General features: G+C 39.3%; 1 protein-coding gene across 8 annotated transcripts in view; it reads right to left on the bottom strand.

Moving 5' to 3' along the window:
* STAU2 (staufen double-stranded RNA binding protein 2) overlaps window positions 1-22,604 on the bottom strand; it is a 317,921-nt gene extending 295,317 nt beyond the window's left edge. For 5 of the 8 annotated variants that reach the window (XM_004762346.3, XM_004762352.3, XM_004762348.3 and 2 more), the window contains exons 1-2: window positions 21,859-21,999; window positions 12,919-12,984 (exon numbers count right to left, since the gene is read on the bottom strand). Coding sequence is in view for 3 of the 8 variants with exons in the window: in XM_004762348.3 (XP_004762405.1) it covers window positions 12,919-12,936 (18 nt within the window). In the remaining 5 variants the exon portion in view is untranslated. Of the gene's footprint in view, window positions 1-12,918; window positions 12,985-21,472; window positions 21,498-21,858; window positions 22,000-22,512 lie in introns of those variants that run through there. The other 3 variants (XM_004762350.3, XM_004762351.3, XM_004762353.3) reach the window with 3 other exon arrangements.
* Window positions 22,605-26,090: the final 3,486 nt, after the last annotated feature.

Below are 26,090 nucleotides of genomic sequence, written 5' to 3'. Positions count from 1 at the left end.
ATAAATATTTAAATTGTTGGATCTTCTTGGTGGATAGACCCTTTAAGAATGATGTAGTGCTCTTCTTTATCTCTGACTACACCTTCAGTTTAAAATCTAATTTATCTGATATGAGAATCACTACCGCAGCTTTCTTTTGAGGCCCACTGGCATGAAAGTTGATTCTTCACCCCTTCAACAAAACAAAGAGGCAACCCACAGAATGGGAGAAAATATTCAAAAATGACACTACAGACAAAGGGCTGATATCCAAGATCTTTAAAGAACTCCTCAAACTCAACACCCAAAAAACAGATAATCATGTCAAAAAATGGGTAGAAGACACCAACAGACACTTCTTCAAAGAAAAAATACAAATGGCTAACACATACATGAAAAAATGTTCATCATCATTAGCCATCAGGGAGATTCAAATCAAAACCACGTTGAGATATCACCTTACACCAGTCAGAATGGCCAAAATCAACAAGATAGTAAACAACATGTGTTGGAGAGGATGTGGAGAAAGGGGAACCCTCTTAAACTATTGGTGGGAATGCAAGTTGGTGCAGCCACTTTGGAAAACAGTGTGGAGATTCCTCAAAAAATTAAAAATAGAACTTCCCTATGACCCTGCAATTGCACTACTGGGTATCTACCCCAAAGATACAGATGTGTGAAAAGAAGGGCCATCTGTACCCCAATGTTCTTAGCAGCGATGGCCACAACCGCCAAACTGTGGAAAGAACCAAGGTGCCCTTCAGTGGACGAATGGATAAAGAAGATGTGGTCCATATACACTATGGAGTATTATGCAGCCATCAGAAAGGATGAATACCCAACTTTTGTATCAAGATGGACTCGACTGGAGGAGATTAAGCTGAGTGAGATAAGTCAAGCAGAGAGAGTCAAATATCATACAGTTTCACTTACTTGTGGAGCATAAGGAATAACACGGAAGACATTAGGAGAAGGAAAGGAAAAGTGAACTGGGGTAAATTGGAGTGGAGGAGACAAACCATGAGAGACCGTGGACTCTGAGAAACATATGGAGGGTTTTGGAAGGGAGGGGAGTGGGGGGTTGGGTGAGCCTGGTTGTGGATACTAAGGAGGGCACGTATTGCATGGAGCACTGGGTGTGATGCATAAACAATGAATTTGGAACACTGAAATAATTTTTTTTTTAAAGTGCTTCTTGTAGGCAAGTATACAGTTGGATTTTGGTTTTGATTCAATTTTGGCCTTTAAATTGGGGTGTTCAGGGCGCCTGGGTGGCTCAGTGGGTTAAAGCCTCCGCCTTTGGCTCAGGTCATGATCCCAGGGTCCTAGGATCGTGCCCCACAACGGGGGTCTCTGCTCAGCAGGGAGCCTGCTTCCTCCTCTCTCTGACTGCCTCTCTGCCTACTTGAAATCTCTGTCAAATAAATAAATAAATAAATGGGGTGTTCAGAATATTATTTTTTTTTTAAGATTTTATTTATTTATTTATTTGACAGACAGATCACAAGTAGGCAGAGAGGCAGGCAGAGAGAGAGGAGGAAGCAGGCTCTCCGCGGAGGAAAGAGCCCAATGCGGGGCTCGATCCCAGGACCCTGGGATCATGACCTGAGCCGAAGGCAGAGGCTTTAACCCACTGAGCCACCCAGGCACCTCAGAATATTATTTTTTTTATATTTATATTTATAATGGGGCTACTCATTAAAACATTTCATCTTGCTCATTAAAACATATCTTGCTATTTATATTTGTCCCAGCTCACCTTCTTTCCCTTTTCATGTTGTCGACTTCTGTTGGATTGTTTGGTATGGTCAAATCCTACCTACTTTTCTTCACATATTACATATGACTCTTTGTTTTCCCATTTTGGTGGCTGCTTCATAGTTTACAATATATATCTTTAATTTATCACAGTCTGCCTTTAAGAGATATAATACCACCTAACACAGAACATAGGAGTCTCATAATACACTTCCATTTTTCCATTGGCCTTTAAGCTACTGTTATGCATTTTACTTTTATGTATGCTATAAACCATACAGTACCTTATGAACGTTGACTCTAAACAATTATATTTTGAAGAGATTAAATTAAATGAGAATAAAATTCTACATATTTACCCAAGTAATCATCATTTCTTGTGGGTTTGTTTTTTATTCAACTAGCATCATTTTCCTACTGTCTAAAGGACAGACTAAAACTTTCCTGAAGTAGGAGGAAGGGACAGTGGAGTTAGCACTGAATTTCTTCAGCTTTTCTGTATCTGAAAATGACTTTTTTCATCTTGATTTCCAAAACATATTTTTTTGCCAGATATAGAATTCTAAGGAGATTATTTTTTCATCTGGCAATACTTTAGAGACGCTAGTCCACTGTTCTCTTGTTTATATTATTTCTGACAAGAAATCTAATGTCATCTTTATCTTTATTCCTATGCACAAAACTTAATCATGTCATTTTTTTTTCTCTAACTGCTTATAAGATTTTATTTTTATTACTTGTATTTGCTAATTTCATATGATGGACCTTGGTGTAGTTTCCTTTATATTTCTTATACTTGGTAGCTCATTGAAATTCCTTACGACTTCATCTTCTTTTTTTTTTTTTTTTTTTAAGATTTTATTTATTTATTTCACAGAGAGACAGCAAAAGAGGGAACACAAGCAGGAGTGGGAGAGGGAGAAGCAGGCTTCCCATGGAGTAGGGAGCCCAATATGGAGCTCGATCCCAGAACCCTGGGCTCATGACCTGAGCCAAAGGCAGTCGCTTAACAAATGAGCCACCCAGGTGCCCCGAGTTTCATCTTAATAAAACTTAATCGGAAAATTTTGGTTCATGGTTTCATCTTAATGAATCATATTTAGAAAGTTTTGGGCCACTGTTTGTGGAAATATGTATTTATGTAACACGTCTCCTTAAGGAAATTTAATTATTTATATATTTGTTTGAAGGTATCCTACAGCTAATTAACGTTTTCTCCCTCTTTCTTCTCCATGTGTTTCTACTGGACGGTTTCTACTGCTATGCCTTCTGGCATGCAAAGTTTCTGCCAAAAACTCTGCTGATAGCCTTCTGAGGTTTCCCTTTCATGTAATAAGTTTTACCCTTTTAATTATAATGTATCTCGATGTGTACCTCTTTGGATTCATCTTATTTGGAATTCTCGGAGGTTCCTAGACCTGTATGTCTATTTCTTCCCCAGATTAGGAAAGCTTTCCATCATTACTTCTTCAGATAAGTTTTCTCCCCCCTTTTTTTCTTTCTAGAACCCATATAAAATGAATGTTATCCCACCTGATGCTTTCCCAAGGATCCCTTAAATTATATTCATTTTTTAAAAATTCTTTTTTCTTTTCACTACTGAGTCTAATGAGTTTCACTGCTTTGTCATCAGCTAATCATCAGCTCACTGATCCAATATTCAGCTCATTCAGTCTGCTGTTAAACCCATCTAGTGAAAGAGAGTGCTCTTTCTCTCAAATTTTTAAAAGTCTTAAATATAAAAAGAATTAAATTTTTAAAAATTTTTAAAAAGCATATGCACATTGGCCTTTGTTTATCTTCATTAGAGAATTGTCAATTCAAGTCCTTTGCCCATTTTTCAGTTGGGCTGTTTGTAGTTTTGTTGTTGAGTTGTCAGGGTTTTTGTTCTTAAATTTAGGTCATTGATCCATTTGGAGTTAACAGTTTCATGTGGTGTGAGGTAAGGATCCAAGTTTATCCTTTTGCATGTGGTATCTAGTTGTCCCAAAACTATTTGTTAAGTGATAATCTTTCCGGGCGCCTGGGTGGCTCAGTCAGTTAGGCGTCTGCCTTTGGCTCAGGTCATGATCCCAGGCTCCTGGGATGGAACCCCACATTGGGCTCCCTACTCAGCAGAAAGCCTGCTTCTCCCTCTCCCTCTTCCCCCTGCTTGTGATCCCTCTCTTGCTGTCTCTGTCAAATAAGTAAATAAAATCTTAAAAAGAAAATTACATTTTCTTATACTGAGTGCTCATGCCATTCTTGTCAAAGATCATTTGTAGATAGATAGATATAATATGTCCTATACAGTAATATAATTTTTATATTAGTTTATGTCTCTCCTCTGGTTTATATGTCTATTCTTATGTCAGTATCACACTGTTTTGACTACTGTAGCTTTATAATGTTTTGAAATGGGGAAATATGAGTCCTCCAGTTCTATTCATTTTCAAGAAGAGAGTTTTCGCTATTTGAGACCACTGCAATTTCATATGAATTTAAGAATCTGCTTTTCCAGTTCTCCAAAAAGGTCACGAGAATTCTGATAAAGATCTCATTTAATCTCTGCCTTGTTTTACATAGTATTGTCAACTCAACAATATTAATTCTTCTAGTCTATAAATACAGAATGTGTTTCCATTTATTTGTCTTCTTTAATTTTTCTCAACAACATTTCATTGTTTTCAGTGTACAAATCTTTCAACTCCTTATGCTTCTGGACAATATTAAATGGAACAATTTTCTTAGTTTCCTTTTCGGACTGTTCACCACTGGTATAATGAAAAACAATTTTATTTTGTGTGTTGGTCTGTAACTACAATTTCTGAATTTATATGTTAATTATAGTGGGTTTTTGTGGATTATTTGGAGTTTTCTATATATGGGATCATGTTGTCTACAAATAGGAATAACTTTACTTCTGCCTTCCTAATTTGGATATTTTCTTTCCCTTGCCTAACTTCTCTGATTGTAAGTCCTACCACAATGTTGAATAGCTGTGTGAAAATAAGTCCCCTTCGGGCACCTGGATGGCTTAGTTGGTTAAGCATCTGCCTTTGGCTCATGTCATGATCCCAGGGTCCCAGGATTGAGCCCTGCATCAAGTCTCTGCTCAGTGGGGAGTCTACTTCTGCTCCTCCCCCAGCTTGTGCTCTCTCACTCATTCTCTCAAATAAATAAAATCAAGAAAGAAAGAAGGAAGGAAGGAAAGTAAAAGAAAATAGGCATGCTTGTCTTGTTCCTGACCATACGGAAAAGTTTTCATTTAGCTGTGGCTATTTCATAAATCCCTTTATCATATTGAAGAATTTGCCTTCTCTTCCTAGTTCTAGAGTGTTTCTATTATAAACAGGTGTTATAGTTTGTCAAAAGTCTTCCATATTAACTGCTGATATTTGCTTGTTTCCCTTCATCCTATTAATGCAGTGTATTACACTGACTGATTTTCCTATGTTGAACTGCCCTGGCTTCCCACCAGGATAAATTCCACTTGGCCATGGTGTATTACCATTTAAATATACTGCTGGATTCCGGGGCACCTAAGTGGCTCAGTCATTAGGTACCTGCCTTCGGCTCAGGTCATAATTCCAGGGTCCTGGGATCAAGCCCGCATCAGGCTCCCTCCTCAGCGGGAAGCCTACCTTTCCCACTCTCACTCCTCCTGCTTGTGTTCTCTGTATCGCTGTCTCTCTCTCTGTCAAATAAATAAATAAAACCTTAATGAATAAATAAATAAACAAACAAACTGTTGGATTCAGTGTGTTATTTGTGTTTGGTTGAGGATTTTTGCAGCTATACTCATAAGGACTATCAATTTGTAGTTTTTGTATTGTTTCTCATGGTGTCTGGCTTTGGTTTCAGAGTAATGCTGGTCTCAGGGAGTTAGGAAGTATTCTCTGTTCTATTATTTTTGGGAAGAGTCTGAGAGGAATTTGTGTTAATTCTTTTTTTTTTTTTTTAAGATTTTATTTATTTATTTGACAGAGAGAGATCACAAGTAGGCAGAGAGGCAAGGAGAGAGAGAGAGGAGGAAGCAGGCTCCCTGCTGAGCAGAGAGCCCGATGCAGGACTCAATCCCAGGACCCCGAGATCACGACCCGAGCCGAAGGCAGCGGCTTAACCCACTGAGCCACCCAGGTGCCCTAATTCTTTTAAATGTTTGGTAGAATTCACCAGTAATGGCATCTGGCCCTGGACTTTGTTTGGGAGGGATTTTTAATTTTTATTACTAATTGCATCTGTTTGGTTATAGATCAGTTCATATTTTCTATTGCTTCTTGAGTCAGTTTTGGTAATCTGTGTTTCTAGGAATTTGTCCATTTAATGCAGGCTATCTGATCTGCTGATACACAGCTGTTATAGTATTCTCTTATAACCTTTTTTACTTAACGTCAACAGCAGTATCTCCATATTCATTTCTGATTTTAATTATATGTCTTTGCTTTTTTTTTTTCCCCTTTGTTGGTCTAGGTAAAAGTCTGTCAATTTTGTTGATCCTCTCAAAGGACCAACTTTTAGTTTTGCTGATTCTCAATATTGTTTCCCATACTCTATTTCACTTATCTGCACTTTAATCATTATTTCCTTTCTTTGACTCACTTTGGGTTTAATTTGCTCCTTTTTTCCTAGTTTCCATAAGGTGAAAAATTGGATTTCAGTTCTTCTGAGTTCTTCTTTTTAAACATAGGTATTTACTGGGGCGCCTGGGTGGCTCGGTGGGTTAAGCCTCTGCCTTCGCTTCAGGTCATGATCCCAGGGTTCTGGGATCGAGCCCCGCATCAGGCTCTCTACTCAGCAGGGAACCTGCTTCCTCCTCTCTCTGCCTGCTTCTCTGCCTACTTGTGATCTCTGTCTGTCAAATAAATAAAATCTTAAAAAAAAAAAAATAGGTATTTACTACTGTAAATTTCTCTCTGAGCACTGCTTTTGCTCTATCTCATTATGTCATGGTATGCTGTGTTTTCATTAGTCTGTAATTAATTTTTTTAAGATTTTATTTATTTATTTGACAGAGAGAGATCACAAATAGGCAGAGAGGCAGGCAGAGAGAGAGGAGGAAGCAGGCTCCCTGCTGAGCAGAGAGCCTTATGCAGGGCTCAATCCCAGGATCCTGAGATCATGACCTGAGCCAAAGGCAGTGGCTCAGCCCACTGAGCCACCCAGGCACCCTGTAATTATTTTCTAATTTCCCCTGTGATTGCTTCTTTGACCCACTGGTTATTTATGAGTGTATTGTTTAATTTCTACAAATTTGTGAGTTTTCCAGTATTCTTATTGACGTCCAGCTCCATTCCACTGTGACTGAAGATACTTTTATGATTTCAGTTATTTAAAATGTACTGAGCTTTTTGTGATCTAACAGATGGACTATCCTTTGTAGGATCTCATGTGCACTTGAAAAAAATGTGTATTCTGCTCTTACTGGGTGTTTTGTGTATGTCTATTAAGTCTAACTGGCTTATAATGCTGTTCAAGTCCTCTATTCCCTTACTGATCTGTCTAGACATTATATCCCTTACTCAAGTGAAACAAGCATTGCAATTTTTGAATGAATGATTAAAACCATAAATTTTATTGTTGAATTCTCAATTGTGCTGCATTCCTCTAATGCTGACTTTATTCTGGTGCACAGTTAATTACCTGGGATCATTTGAAGCCTTCTGAGGACTCTTCCCAATGCCTCATGTATTACAAGGTCTTTAGACTCTGGATAATTTAGACACAAACTATTAATGCCTTGTATAAATTCTGGAAATTGATTTCTTACTCCTTTCCAGTAGTTCATCCCCTGACTTTGAGTAGGCCTTGTCATACATCTACAGATCAGAACTCAGCCAAAAACTCAAGAAGCACCTCCTACAGATCTCCAGAATGTTTTCATGCTTGAGTGTATTTTTTTTTAGCTTTTTTTTTATTTTTTTTTATTTTTTTATAGATTTTATTTATTTATTTGACAGAGAGAGAAATCACAAGTAGGCGGAGAGTCAGGCAGAGAGAGAGAGAGAAGCAGGCTCCCGCTGAGCAAAGAGCCCGATGCGGGGCTCGATCCCAGGACACTGAGATCATGACCTGAGCCGAAGGCAGTGGCTTAATCCACTGAGCCACCCAGGCGCCCCTTGAGTGTATTTTTTTACTTACCCATATACTCACCCCTTTTCCCTCAAGTCTCTTCTTTCTGGCAATCTGCCCTGTGATTCTAACCATCTTGGCCTTCCCAAACACTTATCTTTGTTTCCTAATCTCAACAAAAGTGAGCTCTGTTTTAGATCCTCCTCCTTTCACTGCAGCCTATACACAACCTTTAGGCTCTACTGTAAACTGGTATAATAGAAGGGCTTACCTCATGTGTTTCCATTCCCTCAGGGATCAGTCTGATGCCACCTGCCATCCAATGTCTTAAAATCACTGTTTACATATTTGTATGTTCTAAGGTTGTTTTAAGGAGGAAAGGTATATTATATTATAACAAATTACCCCCAACTTAGCATCTTAAAAAACAAGCATTTATTTTTTTCACACAGTTTCTGAGATTCAGCAATCAACCGGCAGCTTAGTTGGGTGGCTCTGGCTCAGGATATCTCATGAGGTTGCAGTCAAGATGTTGATAGGCCAGAGTTTACAGCTGAAAACTTGACAAGGGCTGGAAAATCTGCTTCCAAGAAGACTCAGTCACACACTCTTGGCTATAGGCCTCAGTTCCTTGTTAGCTGTTGGCCTAAATTTCTCACCACATGGGTCTCTCTACGGAGCTATTCACAACATGGCAGCTAACTACTCTGAATGAGCAAGAGGTGGAGTGTGGAGAGGGGAGGGGAGCCCAAAGGGACAGAGAAGAAGCAAAAGCCACAATGTCTTTTATAACCTATCCTTGGAAATGATCCATCACTTCCACCACATTCTATTGGCTATGTGTGAGAGGATTATACAATGGTATAAATGTCAGGAAGCAGGGATCATTAGGGCCATCTTGGAAGTAGGCCACACAGAGGAAAAATCCTGTTAGGTCAACACAGCAGAAAGCCAAAGTCCTTCTTACATAGTTTAAACTCCTTATGTTATCTTTTTAAATCCTCAAACTATAGACTGCATCCTATGGCTTCAAGAGAGATTGGCAGATTGTAGATTCTACTCCACAGCCAGACTTGGGAGATAAAAATAACTAAGAGTAAGTAGCAGCAGCTTTTAAGAGAAAAGAATAGAGTTCTTCATGCCTATGGCAAGAAAGAGGAGAGTACTTATGGCAAACCTGGACTTGAAAAAACGTCCAAGTGCTTTTCATTGCCCCAACAACTACTCTACTCTAATGATTAACTTAAGTGTCTGCCATCCTTTCTCATCAATCTGCAGAGCCAGACAGCAATAACAACAGCAATACTAATAGCAATAGCAATAGCAATAGTGCCAGGGCCAATGTTAAGCATTTTGCCTCAGTTATTAGTTCAATTCACTCCTCACAATAAACCTGTGAGACAGGTATAACTATCTCTTAAATTCTAGGTCTTAGTTTCTTGATAATCCTACCCTAGCTTTATGCTTTACAGTATGTCTTGATACACCATTATTCTTCCTACATAACACCTCGCTCCCTCTTGTCCTATAGAGTTCTCCTACCCTTCTGGCACTGAAACACTGTTTTGTCCTGCCTGTCCTCCCATTCCACTTGAGTCAGGTCTTAAAGATTTCTCTTAGCTCCCACGTTCCCAACAAATACTCTTTCAAAGAAACCATCAGACTACTGAAACGTCTGTTAATCCCCTCCTGCTGGTCTCTCCCAATGCTACAGCTGCCTAATACAGACTTCCCCTTAAACCAGGTAGAACACATGCCCTGTCAGGTCTGCCTCATCAACGAATCCCAAAAACTTTGTCTTATTTCAGTCATTCATTTAAAGATATTATTCCATGGCACACATGCCTTCTTAACTTATGTTTGCTACTGCTTAATGTTAAAATGGATTTCCTTTCCCTGGAAGTTTAAATTAATCACCAGGGAGAAAGGTCCACAATATACCAAGCTCCTACTTAATATAGTACCCTGGAAACATAGGTTCCCACTAGTTATTTGTTGAATAATGAATGCAAAATATAATGATTATAAATACTAGCTCAGAAAACTGTCAAGGGGGTATAATCCAAAAAATTTTATTTACAAATAAAAAGGAAAAGTTACCAGTAAACACATGTAAACAATTCACAAAAAGACAAAACACAAAAGAACAACAAAGAGAAGCAAATCATAAAAAGCAAATTAAAATATCATTTTGAAATACTGAAGATTTGTCTAATAGAATTATTCTAATAGATATAATTTTATATTTTTGGTATTTTAGCATCAAATATCTTTAAAATTTGCATACCCATTTGACCAGTGCTTCCATTTCTAATAATTACTTATAAGAAAATAATGGACAAAGGAACATAGTTATATGTAAAAAAAAAAAAGAAAAAAATTACTGTGGCACTAACTATAATATAAAATCTGTGCAATAATAAGGGTTTGATTAAACAAATTTTAGTAATTCCAAACTACAAATTATCATTAAGTCACTTCAGAATATTATATAATCCCAATTCTTTAAAGTAACATATATTCACATAAAAATATAACTGCATAGAAAAAAATATCTAAAAGTATACACCCCAAAATGTTAGCAGTGATTATCTCTGTAAAAGAACAATGGAATTATTTCTGATTTTTTTTCCTTATCTCTACTACTTAATTTTTCTACATGAGTAGCACATGGACAGCACACATTTTTAAAAAGCTAAAGTAAAAATGAAAAGTACAATTTAAAGGTAGAAGTGCCATTTCTATTAATAGAACATGAAACATTTCCATGTTCCCTGATAATAATCATGTCAGACAGAATTAATAGCAAGTAAAATATTTCAACAGCCTTGTTTTTAAGTAGTTCTGGGAATACACATGGAAGACTCTATTAGTACTATTTAGGCATCTTAAAACAACAAACAAAAAGACCTCTCAAAAATATAGTACTAATCCAAATGACAGTGTTAAAAATCACACAGTAAAAACCTCAACTGCTTTAAGGTAAGTGTCATCTTCAATCACCTTTTAATGCCTTTTCACATTTATCTTGAAAGCCTACACTCTAATGGGAAAGCAGTCATCACAAAAATGATAAAACATCAATCATTCCTAAGTTTAAGAATTCAATGCGACTTTAAGTTTGGCTGAAGAGAAAGTCTCTAGAACTTCTATTCCAAAATAGATTAATCTTTCCCCTCAGACTTGAACATCTCGGGGGATAAAACTTAGTTGATAATAAGATGGAATCCTGAGGTGAGTAACATGTATGTTACAAGCCAAGCATATATACCTGTAAGCACAGTGTACAATTTCTAGCCAAAGCACAGGGAACTATGTGTGGCCCTGCACACACATAGTTTAGGCCCTATGCTGCCTAAAATTGTTTGTAAGGCCTCATTCAACATGACCAGTAGCACAGACAGTAACTCTTCATTAGGACTAGCACAGACAGTAACTCTTCATTAGGACTAATCTATAATTTTCAATGATGCTGATGGCATAAAATGAATATTCTTTCCACCTCTCTATGGTAGAATATGAAACAAATTATTCTGATTGCACCTGTATAATTAACAGCAGGTTATCCATACATTTAGCATCAACACAAACCTACAACACAGTTTGCAAGTCACATCTCATAAAGCTCCCTCAACGGATCCAATGGGATTTGACTACAACTATGAAAGTACAAAAAGCACTAAGCATAGCACAGCTTTAAGATTCCTTTAAACTACATTTGTAATATCTTTGATGAAAGTAGTATTTATTGCACAAGAAAATTTTCTAGTACAGGGAGAAAATCAAAGAACAACTTTGCATAAGAAAGAGATTTTATGTTAATAGCATCTGATAAAGCAAGCATATGATACCTAAACTGACAACACAATTGTGTGATTATTGTTGAAAAGAATGGAGATCTCCTTGCTTTAGTGACAACCTTAGCACCATCCATCCACTTACTCAGCAAATATATAAAAAACCATACACAACCAGAACTATTCTAGGACCTGGGGAGATTAAAAAACAAAGTCACTACCTTTATGGAGCACATGGTCTAATAAGGAACAGAGATGTTAAGTAAACAATTACACAGTTGAATATAACTGGAAATGTCAGAATGTCATTAAGGGCAGGGTACTATGAGAGCAAATAGTAGGACTGGGAGTCAAGTGAGCCAAACACAGGAGAGGGAAAAAGAGGCCCAGGCAGAGGTAATCTATGCAAAGACCCTACAGCTAGAATGACTTTGCCAATCCAGAAACTGAAATATTTAGATTGGAAGCATTTAGACTGTTTCCTGGGACCCTGTTAATTCTGAGATGTATAAAGACACCCAAGTTAAGAGATCAGTTGGGAACTGCTACATGGGTCTAGAACACAGACTAAGTATGAACTTAGGAGTCATTGGTTTAGAGATGGTGTATGATGCACAGTCACTAGAGTGTACTACGTAGGCAAGGTGAACTGAACAGGTAGGGCCAGGCGTGTATTACTTCCTCAAATCATGCACACACAAGAGTCATTACTCCTTACAATCACATTACTTACTTCTCTCTCAATTTATAAAATCTGAAATAAAACAAAGTATTTTCTAATATTATAATACAATGCCCTATTTGTCCAGAAAGGATAAGATTAAATACATAAAGTTCTTGGAGAAACAGTATGACCTAAGGAAAATACTTTTTTCAGTGAGTCTAAGACATTGTATGCTAAAGTTTATTTAGCAAGGCACTTCCTTCTAACCTTTTCCAGTGCCCTAGAAAAGAAACTTCTTTTAACACACTGATATAACTGCTTCACAAGATTTGTCACTAGAAATTCTTTCGGTCTGCAAAACTGCCACCTACTGAAACTAGATTACAACTGTAAACATGCTGAATACACCAAGTCCTGGAGGGATGTAACATCAAAAAGACCAGACATACCTTGTGCTCTCTGCATACTCAAAAGTTAACAACTTTCAGAACTATTACTATAATCCTTAAACAACCTGTCCTGCACAGTCTCCTGGAATGAATATATAATATGTAATCGCTCTGTTAAGCAGTGGTCAGCAACATGGTTACAGAAAAGCTGGGTTAACATGTTCCACAATGTATGGCCCAAGTACCATATTAAGTAGGACATGCCTTAACACAAACTCACCTGATTTATTTGAAGCATGTTAAAACAATATTGACCAAACTGCTGTATCCCTCACGGCTCCAAAAACTGGAAAATGAAAATGAAGAAATAAAGTTCAACTTAGTTGGTGATCTCAATGATTAGCACTTTAAATACATGTTGATCAAAGTCAAATATAAAACGGAGTAGACCTAGATCAACACAGAACTTCTATGATGATAAACGTGTTTTCTATTTGCACTGTTTAATCCGGTAGCCACTAGCCACAAAGGGCTATTCAACATCTGAAATGTGGCTAATGCAACCAAGAAAGTAAATCTTTACATTTTTTAAAACTTTTCTTTAATGTTAATTTAAATTTAAATAACCCTATGAGACTACTGGCTATCAGAGTGGACAGTGCAGATCTAGGTTGAAGAATGTCTCTTCTGGTTTTACAATTCTAAGACAATTCTAGTGAAAGTGAAGCTATTAAAAATAATCTAAAAATTTCAGATTAATATTTAATATACAGTTCCCTTTCTCTAGTAAGGTTTTAAACAGTTTTGTTTCCAAACTCTATAAGCTAAATTAAGCCTACACATAACTCCTCTAGGTGGTATGGAAGAGTACATAGTTAAGATTACCCAGCTGGATTTTATTCCTGTTTGTGGTTTTGTTTATCATCACTATAAAAAGAGCACACATAAAAAATTTCACATAAAATTTTCAGAAAAAGAAATCACTGTCCTGATACATCCCATTGGTATATTTGGATTTGTTTCCTTCTAGTTCAGATCTCCCCACCATGGCTGTATTTCTTTTCACGTGGTAAATCTCCTCTACACTTAATTTAAAAACAGATACCAAATAAAGGGAGAAAACCCAAATCTATAAATGAACAAATAAATCATGGATTCTTTTTTTTTTTTTTTAAGATTTTATTCATTTATTTGACAGGCAGAGATCACAGTAGGCAGAGAGGCAGGCAGAGAACAAGGAGGAAGCAGGCTTCCCGCTGAGCAGGGAGCCTGATGTGGGGCTTGATCGCAAGACCCTGGGATCATGACCTGAGCCAAAGGCAGAATTATCTCTAATCCTTAATTTTCTGATATTGGTATATTAATATAGCATCTTCTTATGTTGTTTACAAGTTATATGTTTTTCCATCCTTTGCTTTCAATCTGCCTATGTCCTTAGATTGAAAGTTGGGGGGGCGCCTGGGTGGCTCAGTGGGTTAAAGCCTCTGCCTTCCGCTCAGGTCATGATCCCAGCGTCCTGGGATCGAGGCCCGCATTGGGCTCTCTGCTCCACGGGAAGCCTGTTCCTCCTCTCTCTCTCTCTGCCTGCTTCTCTGTCTACTTGTGATCTCTGTCTGTCAAGTAAATAAATAAAATCTTTTAAAAAAATAATAAATAAAAATTAAAATTAAAAATAAAAATAAAAAGTAAGTAAATAAGGGGTGCCTGGGTGGCTCAGTGGATTAGGCCTCTGCCTTTGGCTCAGGTCATGATCCCAGGGTCCTGGGATCGAGCCCCGCATTGGGCTCTCTGCTTTGCAGGGAGCCTGCTTCCCCCTCTCTCTCTGCCTGCCTCTTTGCCTACTTGTGATCTCTGTCAGAAAAATAAAGAAAAAAATCTTTAAAAAAAAAAAAAAGTAAGTAAATAGCGGCGCCTGGGTGGCTCAGTGGGTTAAGCCTCTGCCTTCAGCTCATGATCTCAGGGTCCTGGGATTGAGCCCCACATCAGGCTCTGCTCAGCAGGGGGCCTGCTTCCTCCTTTCTCTCTTTCTGCCTGCCTCTCTGCCTACTTATGATCTCTCTCTGTGTGTCCAATAAATAAATAAAATCTTAAAAAATATATATAAGTAAGTAAATAAATAAATAAAATATTTTATGTGGGTGCCTGGCTGGCATAGTCAGTAAAGCATGCAACTCTCAATCTTGGGATTGTGAGTCAAGCTCCACACTGGACACAGAGCCTACTAAAAAAAATAAGATAAAGAAAAATAAATTATGTATAGATTCCCCCCAAAAATTATCTAAATAGCAACACCACAGTCTCGATAGGCAGCAAAAGAGCTAAATCCAACCACTTGGGTAGAAAATTTTATGCTATGAAACTTTAATATTAAACTTTCTATTAGAAGCAGAGATTCTTAATACACAGACACATACACACACACAGAGATTCACATACATATACACATATGGCTACCACTTTCTCAAGATGACAAATGAATCAATTAAAAATGAACTGGAAACTTTTCCATATATATTTTATATTTTTTATTTATATTATTTTATACTCATATTTGTATTTTATATATTATAATATAAAATATAAAATATATTTATATATTTCATTTTATATATTTTCTTTTTTATTTATATTTTATTATATTATATATTTATATTATATATATTTCATTTTTTATATATTTGTTTTATTTATATTTTATTTGTATTTTATAGGTTTTATATATTAAATATTTTATATAAAATTATATGTGAATATATTATATATTATATGAAATATGTCCTATATCTTATAACAGAAATATATATATATATTTATATCACCATCTGTAACAATTTTATATTTTGCAAAAGAATCATATGCTATAGAAATGGCACAAGGCCTGAGGATCACTTAATTTGAATCTTAGTCCAAGCTCTTCAGGAGATTACCTTTTGAGCCTTGGTAAATTACTCTGTGTGTCTTTGAGTCCTCTTTCTTTCTTTCTTAATAAGTCTGTGAAAAGTAAACTAAGATCATTGTGGGAGGCAGCCTCTAGCAAATAGAATACAACAGAAATAATGAGATACCATTCACAATACTGGGTTTCAGAAAGATCACAACTTCCATCTTGGGTGTTTCATGCTCTCATTCTCTCCCCTGTTTGCTCTGAAGGAAACTAGCTGCCATATTGTGTGGTGCCCTTTGGACAGGCCCACATGGCTAAGAGTGGCCTTTGGCCAATAGCCCAAAAGAAAGTGAGTCCTTCAATCCAATACCCCCAAGCAAATGAATCTTGCCAAGAGCTGTATGATTGAGCTTGGAAGCAAATCTTCCCCCAGTCAAACTCTCAGATGAGAACACAGTCCCAGTAATAGCTTACTGCAAACCCAAAAAAGACCTTGATCCACAAGCACCAGATAAGCTGCACCCGTATTTCTAACCCACAGAAACTGAGATAATAAATGTTTAAGCCTTTACTTTCTGGGATAGTTTGTTATACAACAATAAATAAGACATTCCCATTCACTCTAAATTTCTATAATCCTATGGTGCTTTAGGCATTAATTAACATATCTATGTGGGTCAAAAAAATTAATTCCCTATTTAACATAAGCAAATGAGTTACATTAGAACTTGTAAATGATAAATTATGAAACTTAAACATTTACATTTTACTCAAAAGATGAAATCACTAAAGTGTAGGAGTAGTCAAATGGTACTAAAATATACTAGCTATAACTAAAAATACATACTCAACCAATATTCATTTTTTTAACTGAAAAACATTCATTTGGAAGTTAAAATGTGAATAAACCACTAAAAGCATCTCAGTGACTTAGTATCCCTTACTTTCTAGAATTTAACATTATTTAGTAAGCACTCACAAAATCTGAAAAGTCCTATTTTGTATCAATTAATGTAAGCCTCTAAATATAACAAATGCTTATCTACAGACTTGTGTTTCTTCAACTTTAGAGTTTTTTGGGTTTAATTCCAATGTAAGTAACATACAGCATTATATTAGTTTCAGGCATACAATACAGTAGTCCAGCAATTCTATACATCACTCAGTGCTCATAAGTGTTCTCTTAATCCTCTTCACTATTTCATCCACCCACCCCCTTGTTTTCTACAGGTAAGAGTCTGTTTTTTGGTTTGTCTCTTTTTTCTTCCTTTGTTCAACTGTTTTGGTTCTTAAATTCCACGTATGAGTGAAATCATACAGTATCTGTCTTTCTCTGACTGGCTTATTTCACTTAGCACTGTATTCTCTAGATTCATCCATGTTATTACAAATGGCAAGATTTTGTTCATGGTTGAATAATAGTCCACTGTATAAATATACCACATCTTCTTTATCCATTCATCTGTTGATAGACCCTTAGATTGCTTCCATAATTTGGCCATTTTAAGTAACACTGCAATAAATATACAGGTGTTCTTTAATATCAGAATCTGTAACACTAGTGGCTGATTCCAAGAAGTAAGCACAGTAAGATACAAGAGTACATTTTTTAAAGTTCTAATCTTCCAGTATACAAAAGGTAGTTGTAAGAAGAAATAAAAATAAAAGCACCTATTTGCTTAAAATTGACCATACAACTTTAAGTATTCTGTAAGCATCTCTTTTACAATTATAAAGATCTGTATAAATTAAAACATGAAAGAATGTCTATAATAGCACTCTGTGAGGTAACTGGACAATCTTCTGAAGTTCCTCCTTTTTTACCAACAAATTTTATTACATTTACATCAATACAAAAATTATAATTTGCAACCACACTATGGACAATTCAGAATGCCAAGTAGCATGTCTTTAACACCTCCTTTCTCCTTTACAGACATGCCAGATCTACTGTCCTAAATTTAAAACAACTTGATAAAATATCAATAAAATGCAGAACAGTTTTATACTGCCAATGATATCATAAAATCCACCTCTCCTTCTTCTGTCAAAAAAGTTTCCAGCTATAGTTCATTCCAATTACAGCTAAGTACTTTTAGAGAAACCTATTCACATGTCTGAAAAATGCCCTACAGTGATATCCAGTCAGGCACATTAGGACAGGCAGTTCCAGATTCTAAGCTACTAAATGAAAACAGGCAGGGCAGTTTATGGAGAGAGGGCACTACTAACTGTAACATATTTGTTGCTCATGAAGAACTGGAGGTCCAACGTGTATCTAAAATGTACTGCTAACATAATTTGCTGCATTTATTATTACATTTTGCTCAGGTGGTAAGTTGAAAGCTGTACAAAATTCAATCTATAAAATCCTCAACAATTAAACACTGCTTCATAAATTGGCATTATTAATTTATCTATAAATTTTTATATCAGCACCCATCCCACAACTGACAGGTAATCCTCACTTAAATGTCTTGTTTGACAATATAAAAATCAAAAACAGGGCGCCTGGGTGGCTCAGTGGGTTAAGCCGCTGCCTTCGGCTCAGGTCATGATCTCAGGGTCCTGGGATCGAGTCCCGCATCGGGCTCTCTGCTCAGCAGGGAGCCTGCTTCCTCCTCTCTCTCTCTCTCTGCCTGCCTCTCTGCCTACTTGTGATCTCTCTCTGTCAAATAAATAAAAATAAAAAAAAAAAATCTTTAAAAATCAAAAACATTTACTACCACCATTCTTAGGCTCCAAAATACCATAAAACTAAATATCAGCTTAAAAATTCTTACTCTAAAAAATCCATGGGGTCCTTAAAAAGCATTAAAAAATGGATTTTGGGGGGCACCTGGGTGGCTCAGTGGGTTAAGCCTCTGCCTTTGGCTCAGGTCATGGTCTCAGGGTCCTGGGATCGAGCCCCGCATAAGGCTCTCTGCTCAGCAGGGAGCCTGCTTCCCCACCCCCCTTTCTCTGCCTACCTCTCTGCATACTTGTGATCTCTCTCTCTCTCTGCGTCAAATAAATAAATAAATAATCTTTTTTTAAAAGTTGCTTTTTTAAATTCTCATTTCCTTTTAAAAGTATGACTCGAAAAACTTTTACATAAGAAATCAAAATAATTTAGTATAAATTTTAATTATCTCCTAAGAGCCTATGAAAGATTCTAAGCATATAGAAATCTCACCACCAGCCAAGAAAAAAAGAAAACTTAACATTTATCAGACGCTAATGTTATATATAACATCCTATATTTTGCCATTCTTACATTAATTCATTTAATACTCATCACCTTGGGATGTAGGTGTTATCTCCACTTTTCTATTAGTTGCATTACATTCCCATACTCCACTGCTAGGATTAAAACCTAGTATGGTCTGGTTGAAGTAATCATCTCTTTATTATACATTAAATTCATAAAGACTTCACTTCTTAAAAATTTTCCTGTCACAAAGGTCTTGACCTCTAGGACAACGTAAAGATAAGCCTCCTATATAGAACTCTGGGGATTTATTTAAAATCAAATGGTTATATATACATAAATATAAATTATAACTATTATGGATTCTAGACACGCATTTATATTTTCTTGAGCACCTATAGGAGGCACAAATACATCTAATTTGATACACAATACACATAATTTGATCATACTACACATGCCTCCAACTATTCTAATATTAACACAATTCAATTTTGCAGTATCTAGATTTTTCTCTCTTTACTATCTGTACACATGACACCCAGAACTCAAAGTGAATAAAAGGAGAGCATAATAGTAAAGAACTACAAAGAAAAAAACCCAACATATTAACCAATTATATCTTCCAGAATCTGATCCCAAACAGAAAAATCACTCAGCTCACTTTATTGTTGATACACTAAAAATTTGATGATCATCTTAGATATTTTTTATATTCTTTGCTGAAAACCAAACCAACCCACTCTTTCCTAGAACTTCATTCCAGGCAAGCCAAGTAAACTAAAATATAAAATGTATATGGCTTTCCATGCTGATTAAAAATAAAGAGACATAGGGGAGCCTGGGTGGCTCAGTGGGTTAAGCCGCTGCCTTCGGCTCAGGTCATGATCTCAGGGTCCTGGGATCGAGTCCCGCATCCAGCTCTCTGCTCAGCAGGGAGCCTGCTTCCTCCTCTCTCTCTCTGCCTGCCTCTCTGCCTGCTTGTGATCTCTGTCTGTCAAATAAATAAATAAAATCTTAAAAAAAAAAAATAGAATAAAGAGACATAATAATGTAACTTACCCTCAAGTGGTCCAGGAAAAAAATACTATGTACATGTGACTGACAAAGATCTAGTGATAAGTGGGTAAAATGGTTAACAGGTGAATCTGAGTAAAGATTACAGGAGTTTCTTTGTATTATTCTTATTCTTGCTACTATTCTATAAGCTTGAAATTATTTCCAAATAAAAAGTCAAAACTTAAAAATTATATGCCATTCTATTTGTAGTTACCAATACATATTCTGATTATACAACATTTTTACACATACAAACTGGATTTCTGGGGTAAAATTCAGTGATTTGCTAGGAAATATGCACTATATACTATCAACTAATAATCACTTGGGAATAAATTTCAAACTACACTGCTATGTAATGAAATGTGGCAATGGTGACTTGAACTGACATCACAGAAGGGGGAAAAAAAAACCCAGTAGACACACCACATAGTTTGGTATAAATGCCTCACAAAGTTAATACAGGCCTACTGCAAAATGCAGCAAATCTACAATTCAAGTGATATATGAGATCTCTGGTTTGCAGTAAAATATAAACAAACTAAAAAATTAACACTTGCCATATTACAAAACAACTGAGAATGCAGGGTGTCTGAGTTTTGATTGTTTCATTAACCAAGATTTTTTTTCCCCCACTGCAGTTCAATTCACAACAATATAATTGAATCATCTTCAGAAAGGACTAGGAAAGAAATACCCTTCCGGAGAAATGTTGCAATCTTCTCTCCTACAAGGTTACTATTATCCTGCCTTCCCATCACAATTTTGAATTCAAGTGTTCACCACGGTTTCTTAAAATGTAAGGATGCATCAGAAGAGAAGCAATGGTCAGCAAAAGTTCACCAAAATTGTGAAATTAAACATTAAAAATATGGGTTTTCAGCTAACAGTAATATACCTTTAAAGGATCATCTCTATCGTTTCTGCAGGAACCACCCACTTTAAAATCCTTTCGTACATTCCCTTAATTGAACGGCCCATCTCTACACCAGTAGTAGTTCTTAACCTTCTGGGGGAGGGAGGTGGCGGGTCACGCCGAGTACAGACCCCTTCCCCAGAAAATTGTTCACAAATGCAAAATTCTGCACATATTTCCTGGAACTTCCAGAACCCCCGAAGCCATTATCCCCGCCCCCCCTCCCTAAGAATCCCAGTTGAGCGTCTCCTCGATTGCCTCTGCAGAACACTCCCCTCACCACAATCCCGGCTCTCCCCGGGAGGGACTGGAGGCGCTGCCCTCACACAGCGGATTCTGTAACTGATCTTCGTCTCTCCTCCCAACTCCCTTCACCTCGGCAAGGTCACTAACTGCCAACTACCCCTTTAAGCCGAGCCATCACGGTAGTAGTTCCTACGAGCCACAGCAGAACTTGCCTGTCATAGGATATATTTTGTCCCCTCGGCCCCACCTACCTTCCCCATTTCGGCGTGTTACGTCTTCACCACTTGCCCATTCCACAGAAATAGCCACCAGCACCACCCCCCGGCGCTCCCCTGGCCCGCCGCTCCTCCCGCGCCCCCAGGGCCATTTCCCGCAGACCCTCCAAGGGCCTCGGCTCCATCTCTTCCCCTTCCCTCCCCTCCCCTCCGCGGGGACCCACCTTCGGGCCCTCCCCCTCCCTCCCTCCCTCCCTCCCACACCGCCGCTTCACCCACCGTCCCCTCTTCGGGCTGTTCCCACCGGGGCCCCCAAAATCCCACCTTCCAGCGTCCTCCGTCGGATGCCTGTCTCCCCCACCCCCCCAATCCCGGGATTCCATTTACGCCGGCCTCCAAGCCTTCCTCCCGGCTCCTCCCCTCCGGACACCTGTGTCGTCCCACCCCTCCACACACGCCCCCTCCCCCCAAATTCATTCGCCCCGTCCCCGGCTCCTCAGCACCCCCACCGTCATCCTCCCCTCCCCCTCCCGCCAGGAGAGAGCCCGAGGAGGGAGGGAAAGCGCGGGGGAGGGGAGGCCGCTAAGGGGCCGCTCTTCTCGGGGTTCGCCGCGCTCAGCGGACCTGCAAGACTCCCCAGCGCCCTCTGTCTCCTCCGCCAGCGGGGCGGAAGTCGAGGCCTCCCCGACGCCCCCAACGAGGGTATTTACCTTCTTGCCAGGGACACTTTGCAGACGGCTCCAACATTGGCAAGCACTACAGAGAACTGACCCCGCTCGGCCGCCGCCGCCGCCGCCGCCGGCTTCCACCCCTCGGGCTCCCCGCCCCCCGCCTCCGCCCGCCTTCCCTGCGCTCCCGCCGCGCCCTCCCGAGCTCGCGCCGCGCGCCCCCGCCTGCGCAGCCGCTCCCGCGCCCCAGTCAGCCCGGCGCGCGCGCGCGCTCCCGGCCCTCCGCGGACCCGGGCCGCGCGCCCCGCGCCGACCCTAGCTCCGTTCCTCCTCCGGCCCGCCGGCGGCCGAGCGCGGCCATTGTTTGCGGCGCCGCTCCCGCCCCCTGGCGGCCGTCCGGCCCCCCGCAGCAGCGACCGCCGCGGGCGCTGCGTACTGGCGCCGGCACACTGGGCCCCGGGGCGAGGGCCGTTCTCTGAGGCCTAGGGAACGAGAGCGAGAGAATGCAAGGGGAGCGCGCCCCGTCCGCAGTCTCCTGGTCCTCCGTTCGGCTCCCCGGCCTGGTCCCCACCCCCTCCGCTGCAAAGGGTGGGCCTGAGGCAGCTCCTTCCACACCTGCACTGGGCAACTGCCTCCACCGCCCAGCTGACCTTCTCTTTCTAGACGCCGCTACGCGCCCAGATTTTCTGCCCGTACCTTCCCCAGGCTCTCTGGCTGCCCCCCTCTGCTCTGCTGGGGACACGCGACCATCCCGCGTCTGCTCCGGCCGCCGCTGTGCAATGCACGGTTTAGCGGATCCTGCACCTTTCCAGACTCAGGGAGGAGGGGGGCGGGGGAGGAGAGGAGGGGGTCACTGCAACTGTCTCGCCCAGAAAACACTAGTGATCAGTAATCACCTGCTGTCCAAGATCGGCAGCGTGGCCAAACATAATCCTCCACCAAAACACACACACACACACACACACACACACACACACATCCTATTGGTTCATTAAAAAGAAATCCTTAGAACAAAAAATGAGGACCATCTTAGAACAGTGCCCTAGATCCTAGATTGTTGAGGCAAGAGTGCCAGAAAACTCGAATTACTTCTTGAACCGTCCTGGTTTTGATGTGGGTTACAGATGTCCAGATGACTAAGCCAGTGAAATCCAATCCTTCACTTACTGAATGGCACCAAAAATAATTTGACAATAAAGTCTGGAAATATTACTTTGTTTTCACAAATTCTCCATTTGCATTATTATTCCCAGGGTTCCTTCTACCAAGCCTGATTTCAGTCATCACCTAAAACTGATAGTTCTATCTACAACTGGGGAGACAATAATAGCCTAGTGGTTAAGCCAAGGGAACCAGAATTAGATAAGCAAGCCTGGTTATCCACTTGCTAACTTCAGGATGGGCATGTTACTTATTCAGTGCGTCTGTTTATCCTTTTGTTCAAGAGATTACATATGATGATATGTATTTAACTGTGATTGTATATAAAGTCCTTTAAACTGGGCCTGGCATATGGTACTATAGTAGCTACTGCTACATTTTCCTCTTAGAACTTTCCTAAACTCCTTTTCCTCTTTACCTCCCTCTGTCAATTCCCACACACTTAACATGTTGATGCTCCCTAAATCTGTACTAGTCCTATTGACTTCTAGCTTCTCAAGCCTAGCATCAACCAGCAGTTCCCCAAACAAGCCTACCACTTTTGTGTCTTCCCATAGGCTCTTACCCTCTCACTGGATGAAGTACTCCATCCCCCCTCACTGGATGAAGAAATCATCCTTCAAATAATTCTAAAATCAGCTCCTTGAGAGGCATTTTCTGACTCCTCTGAGCTGTCTCCTGACTCTCTCTTTTCTGGCACTGTAGCTATATTGAATCGTATCGAGCCCATCTCTCCTCACCAAACAGTGCATCTTTTCAGGGGCAGGCTCTGTGTCCATTTATCTTTGTAGCTCCAGCATCCAACAGCAAGAGGTGGAAGTAAATGCATTTGGAATAAATGGATGAGTTTATGCTTTTGAAAGACTCTAGAGTGGTCAGAAATTTCATCCCCTCTGATTCAGACATTTAAAGTTAATTGAAAACTTTGCCTCCATTGTAACTTTTTCTATTTTATTTTATTAAATATTTTATTTATTGGAGAGAGAGCACAAGCGAGCAGGAGCAGGGGGAGAAGGAGAGGGAGAGGGAGAAAAGGGCTGCACACTGAGCAGGCAGCCAAATGCGGGACTCGATCCCAGGACCCTGAAACCATGACCCGAGCCAAAGGCAGCCACTTAACCGACTGAGCCAACCGGGCGCCCCTGTAACTTTTTCTTGTATCTGATTTTAAGTCTTCAGTTATCCACTTGCTAAGGAACCATGGGCATGTTACATTTAACACCAAATAGACTGATTTTTTAAAATTCTGTTGGGGAGGAAAAATTTTCCTTTACCCTCCTAGATTCTTTGGACGGTAAATGGATATAAAACATTAACAAGAGAAACACTAACTACATATACCTCTGGGAGCCCCATAAGCACAAAAGACCCAAGGACAAGTCAGACAATGAGGTTTATATGCCATCCTAAGCAAAGAAATGAGATAGGAGCCTGGGGCTTCAAATGGGAGAAGGGTGATTCAGAGGATGATAAGAAGAGCATATGTTTGGTAATTAGGTGCTTGTCCTGACATAGAGATAAGTCATTCAGATAAAAGATATCTCCAGTTATAGCTTTCTCTGAGCCAGACCCCATATCTAAATTATTTAGCTGAGAGAGAGATAAAGCCTTTCTTAAGTCACTGGGTCTTGATTTGATTGTCTTCAATCAAAATAATCTACATCCCAAAGTGGCATATTTGGGGGTCACATATTCTGCTCCCCTTCAAGCTATGATAATCAGAGAAATTTGTTGTTAAGTTTGAAATCACTTTCAGTTGCTCAAGGTGTGTGTGTGTGTGTGTGTATAGCATCAGTACATGAAGTCACCTGACACAGAAATCCACACATAAATCTATGATCTTCTGAAGATTTTACTTTAAAATAAAATATTTCAATAGGAGTTGAAAGTAGTAGATATCTAAAGAAGATTGGTCCTATAGGCAGCTGATTAAAACAAAGCAATCGATTTATTAATGCATCTTCAGCAGGTACCATGGAGTCAAATATTCAAACATAAGAAAAATATACTTTCAAATTCATCTTTGTCAGGTATGAGCAATTTGAATAGGACAGATTTCAGAATCACAAGACATGTTTTCTCTTCCAAATATGTCCTCTCCTTTCATATATATTTTTTAAAGGTTTTTGCGGGGGGGGGGGGGTGCCTGGGTAGTTCAGTCATCAAGTGTCTGCCTTCGGCTCACATGATCCCTAGGTCCTGGGTTGGAGCCCTGCATGGGGCTCGCTGCTCGGCAGAAAGCCTGCTTCTTCCTCTCTCACTCCTCCTGCTTGTGTTCCCTCTCTCGCTGTGTCTCTCTCTGTCAAATAAATAAATAAAATCTTTTTTAAAAAAATAGGGTTTTTGTTTTGTTTTTAGCAATCTTTATGCCCTACATGGGGCTCAAGATCACAATCTCAAGGTCAAGAGTCACATGCTTTTCCAAATGAGCCATCCAGGAGCCCCCTCTCTTTTCTTGTATATTATTACATCCTTCTCTTAACATCTGTTTCCCTGTAAAATTCACCTAGCCCCAGTGCCCACTATATAAATTACTCTCCTTTATATGTTTATTTCGACTTATTTTTAATCACTGCAGGGTATGTGTTTCTTCCAGTATACCTTCAGCTCCTCAAAGACAAGAACAAGACTTCCTTATCTTTGCTTCTTCAGCATCTAACAGAAACCACCTATGGTGATCAATAAGTTCTTGTTGAATGAATGGATGGTGAATTTGACAAACATTTACAGAGAACCTACTGTATGCTGAGTACTATTTATGGCCCAGGGACACAGAACAATGGAAAAGATCAGCGAAATCTTTCTCCTCCTTACAGAGGAATGAATGAATGAATGCATAAAATAAACATTTCCAAATCCTTTACCTCTAGTAGAATTGCATTCTGGAAAACTCCCAGTGTATTTGTGTGCTCACAAATAAATTGTTTGGAACTCAATAATTTTTCCATAATACTGCTGACAAAATTGTTATTAGTGATGAAGGATAGTTGGAAGAAAGGCAGGCAGGGACAAGGGGCCCCACCTGAAGGGGAAACCACCCTTTAAAGTATTTTACACCGGGGCACCTGGGTGGCTCAGTGGGTTAAAGCCTCTGCCTTTCGCTCAGATCATGA

This window comes from Mustela putorius, unplaced genomic scaffold, assembly GCF_011764305.1.
Source record: "Mustela putorius furo isolate JIRA1106 unplaced genomic scaffold, ASM1176430v1.1 tig00003846_pilon_pilon_pilon, whole genome shotgun sequence".
In the NCBI taxonomy this organism is placed as follows: domain Eukaryota; kingdom Metazoa; phylum Chordata; class Mammalia; order Carnivora; family Mustelidae; genus Mustela; species Mustela putorius.
Note: the sequence above shows the minus strand (reverse complement) of the source record. Positions and strands in the feature narration are given on the sequence as shown.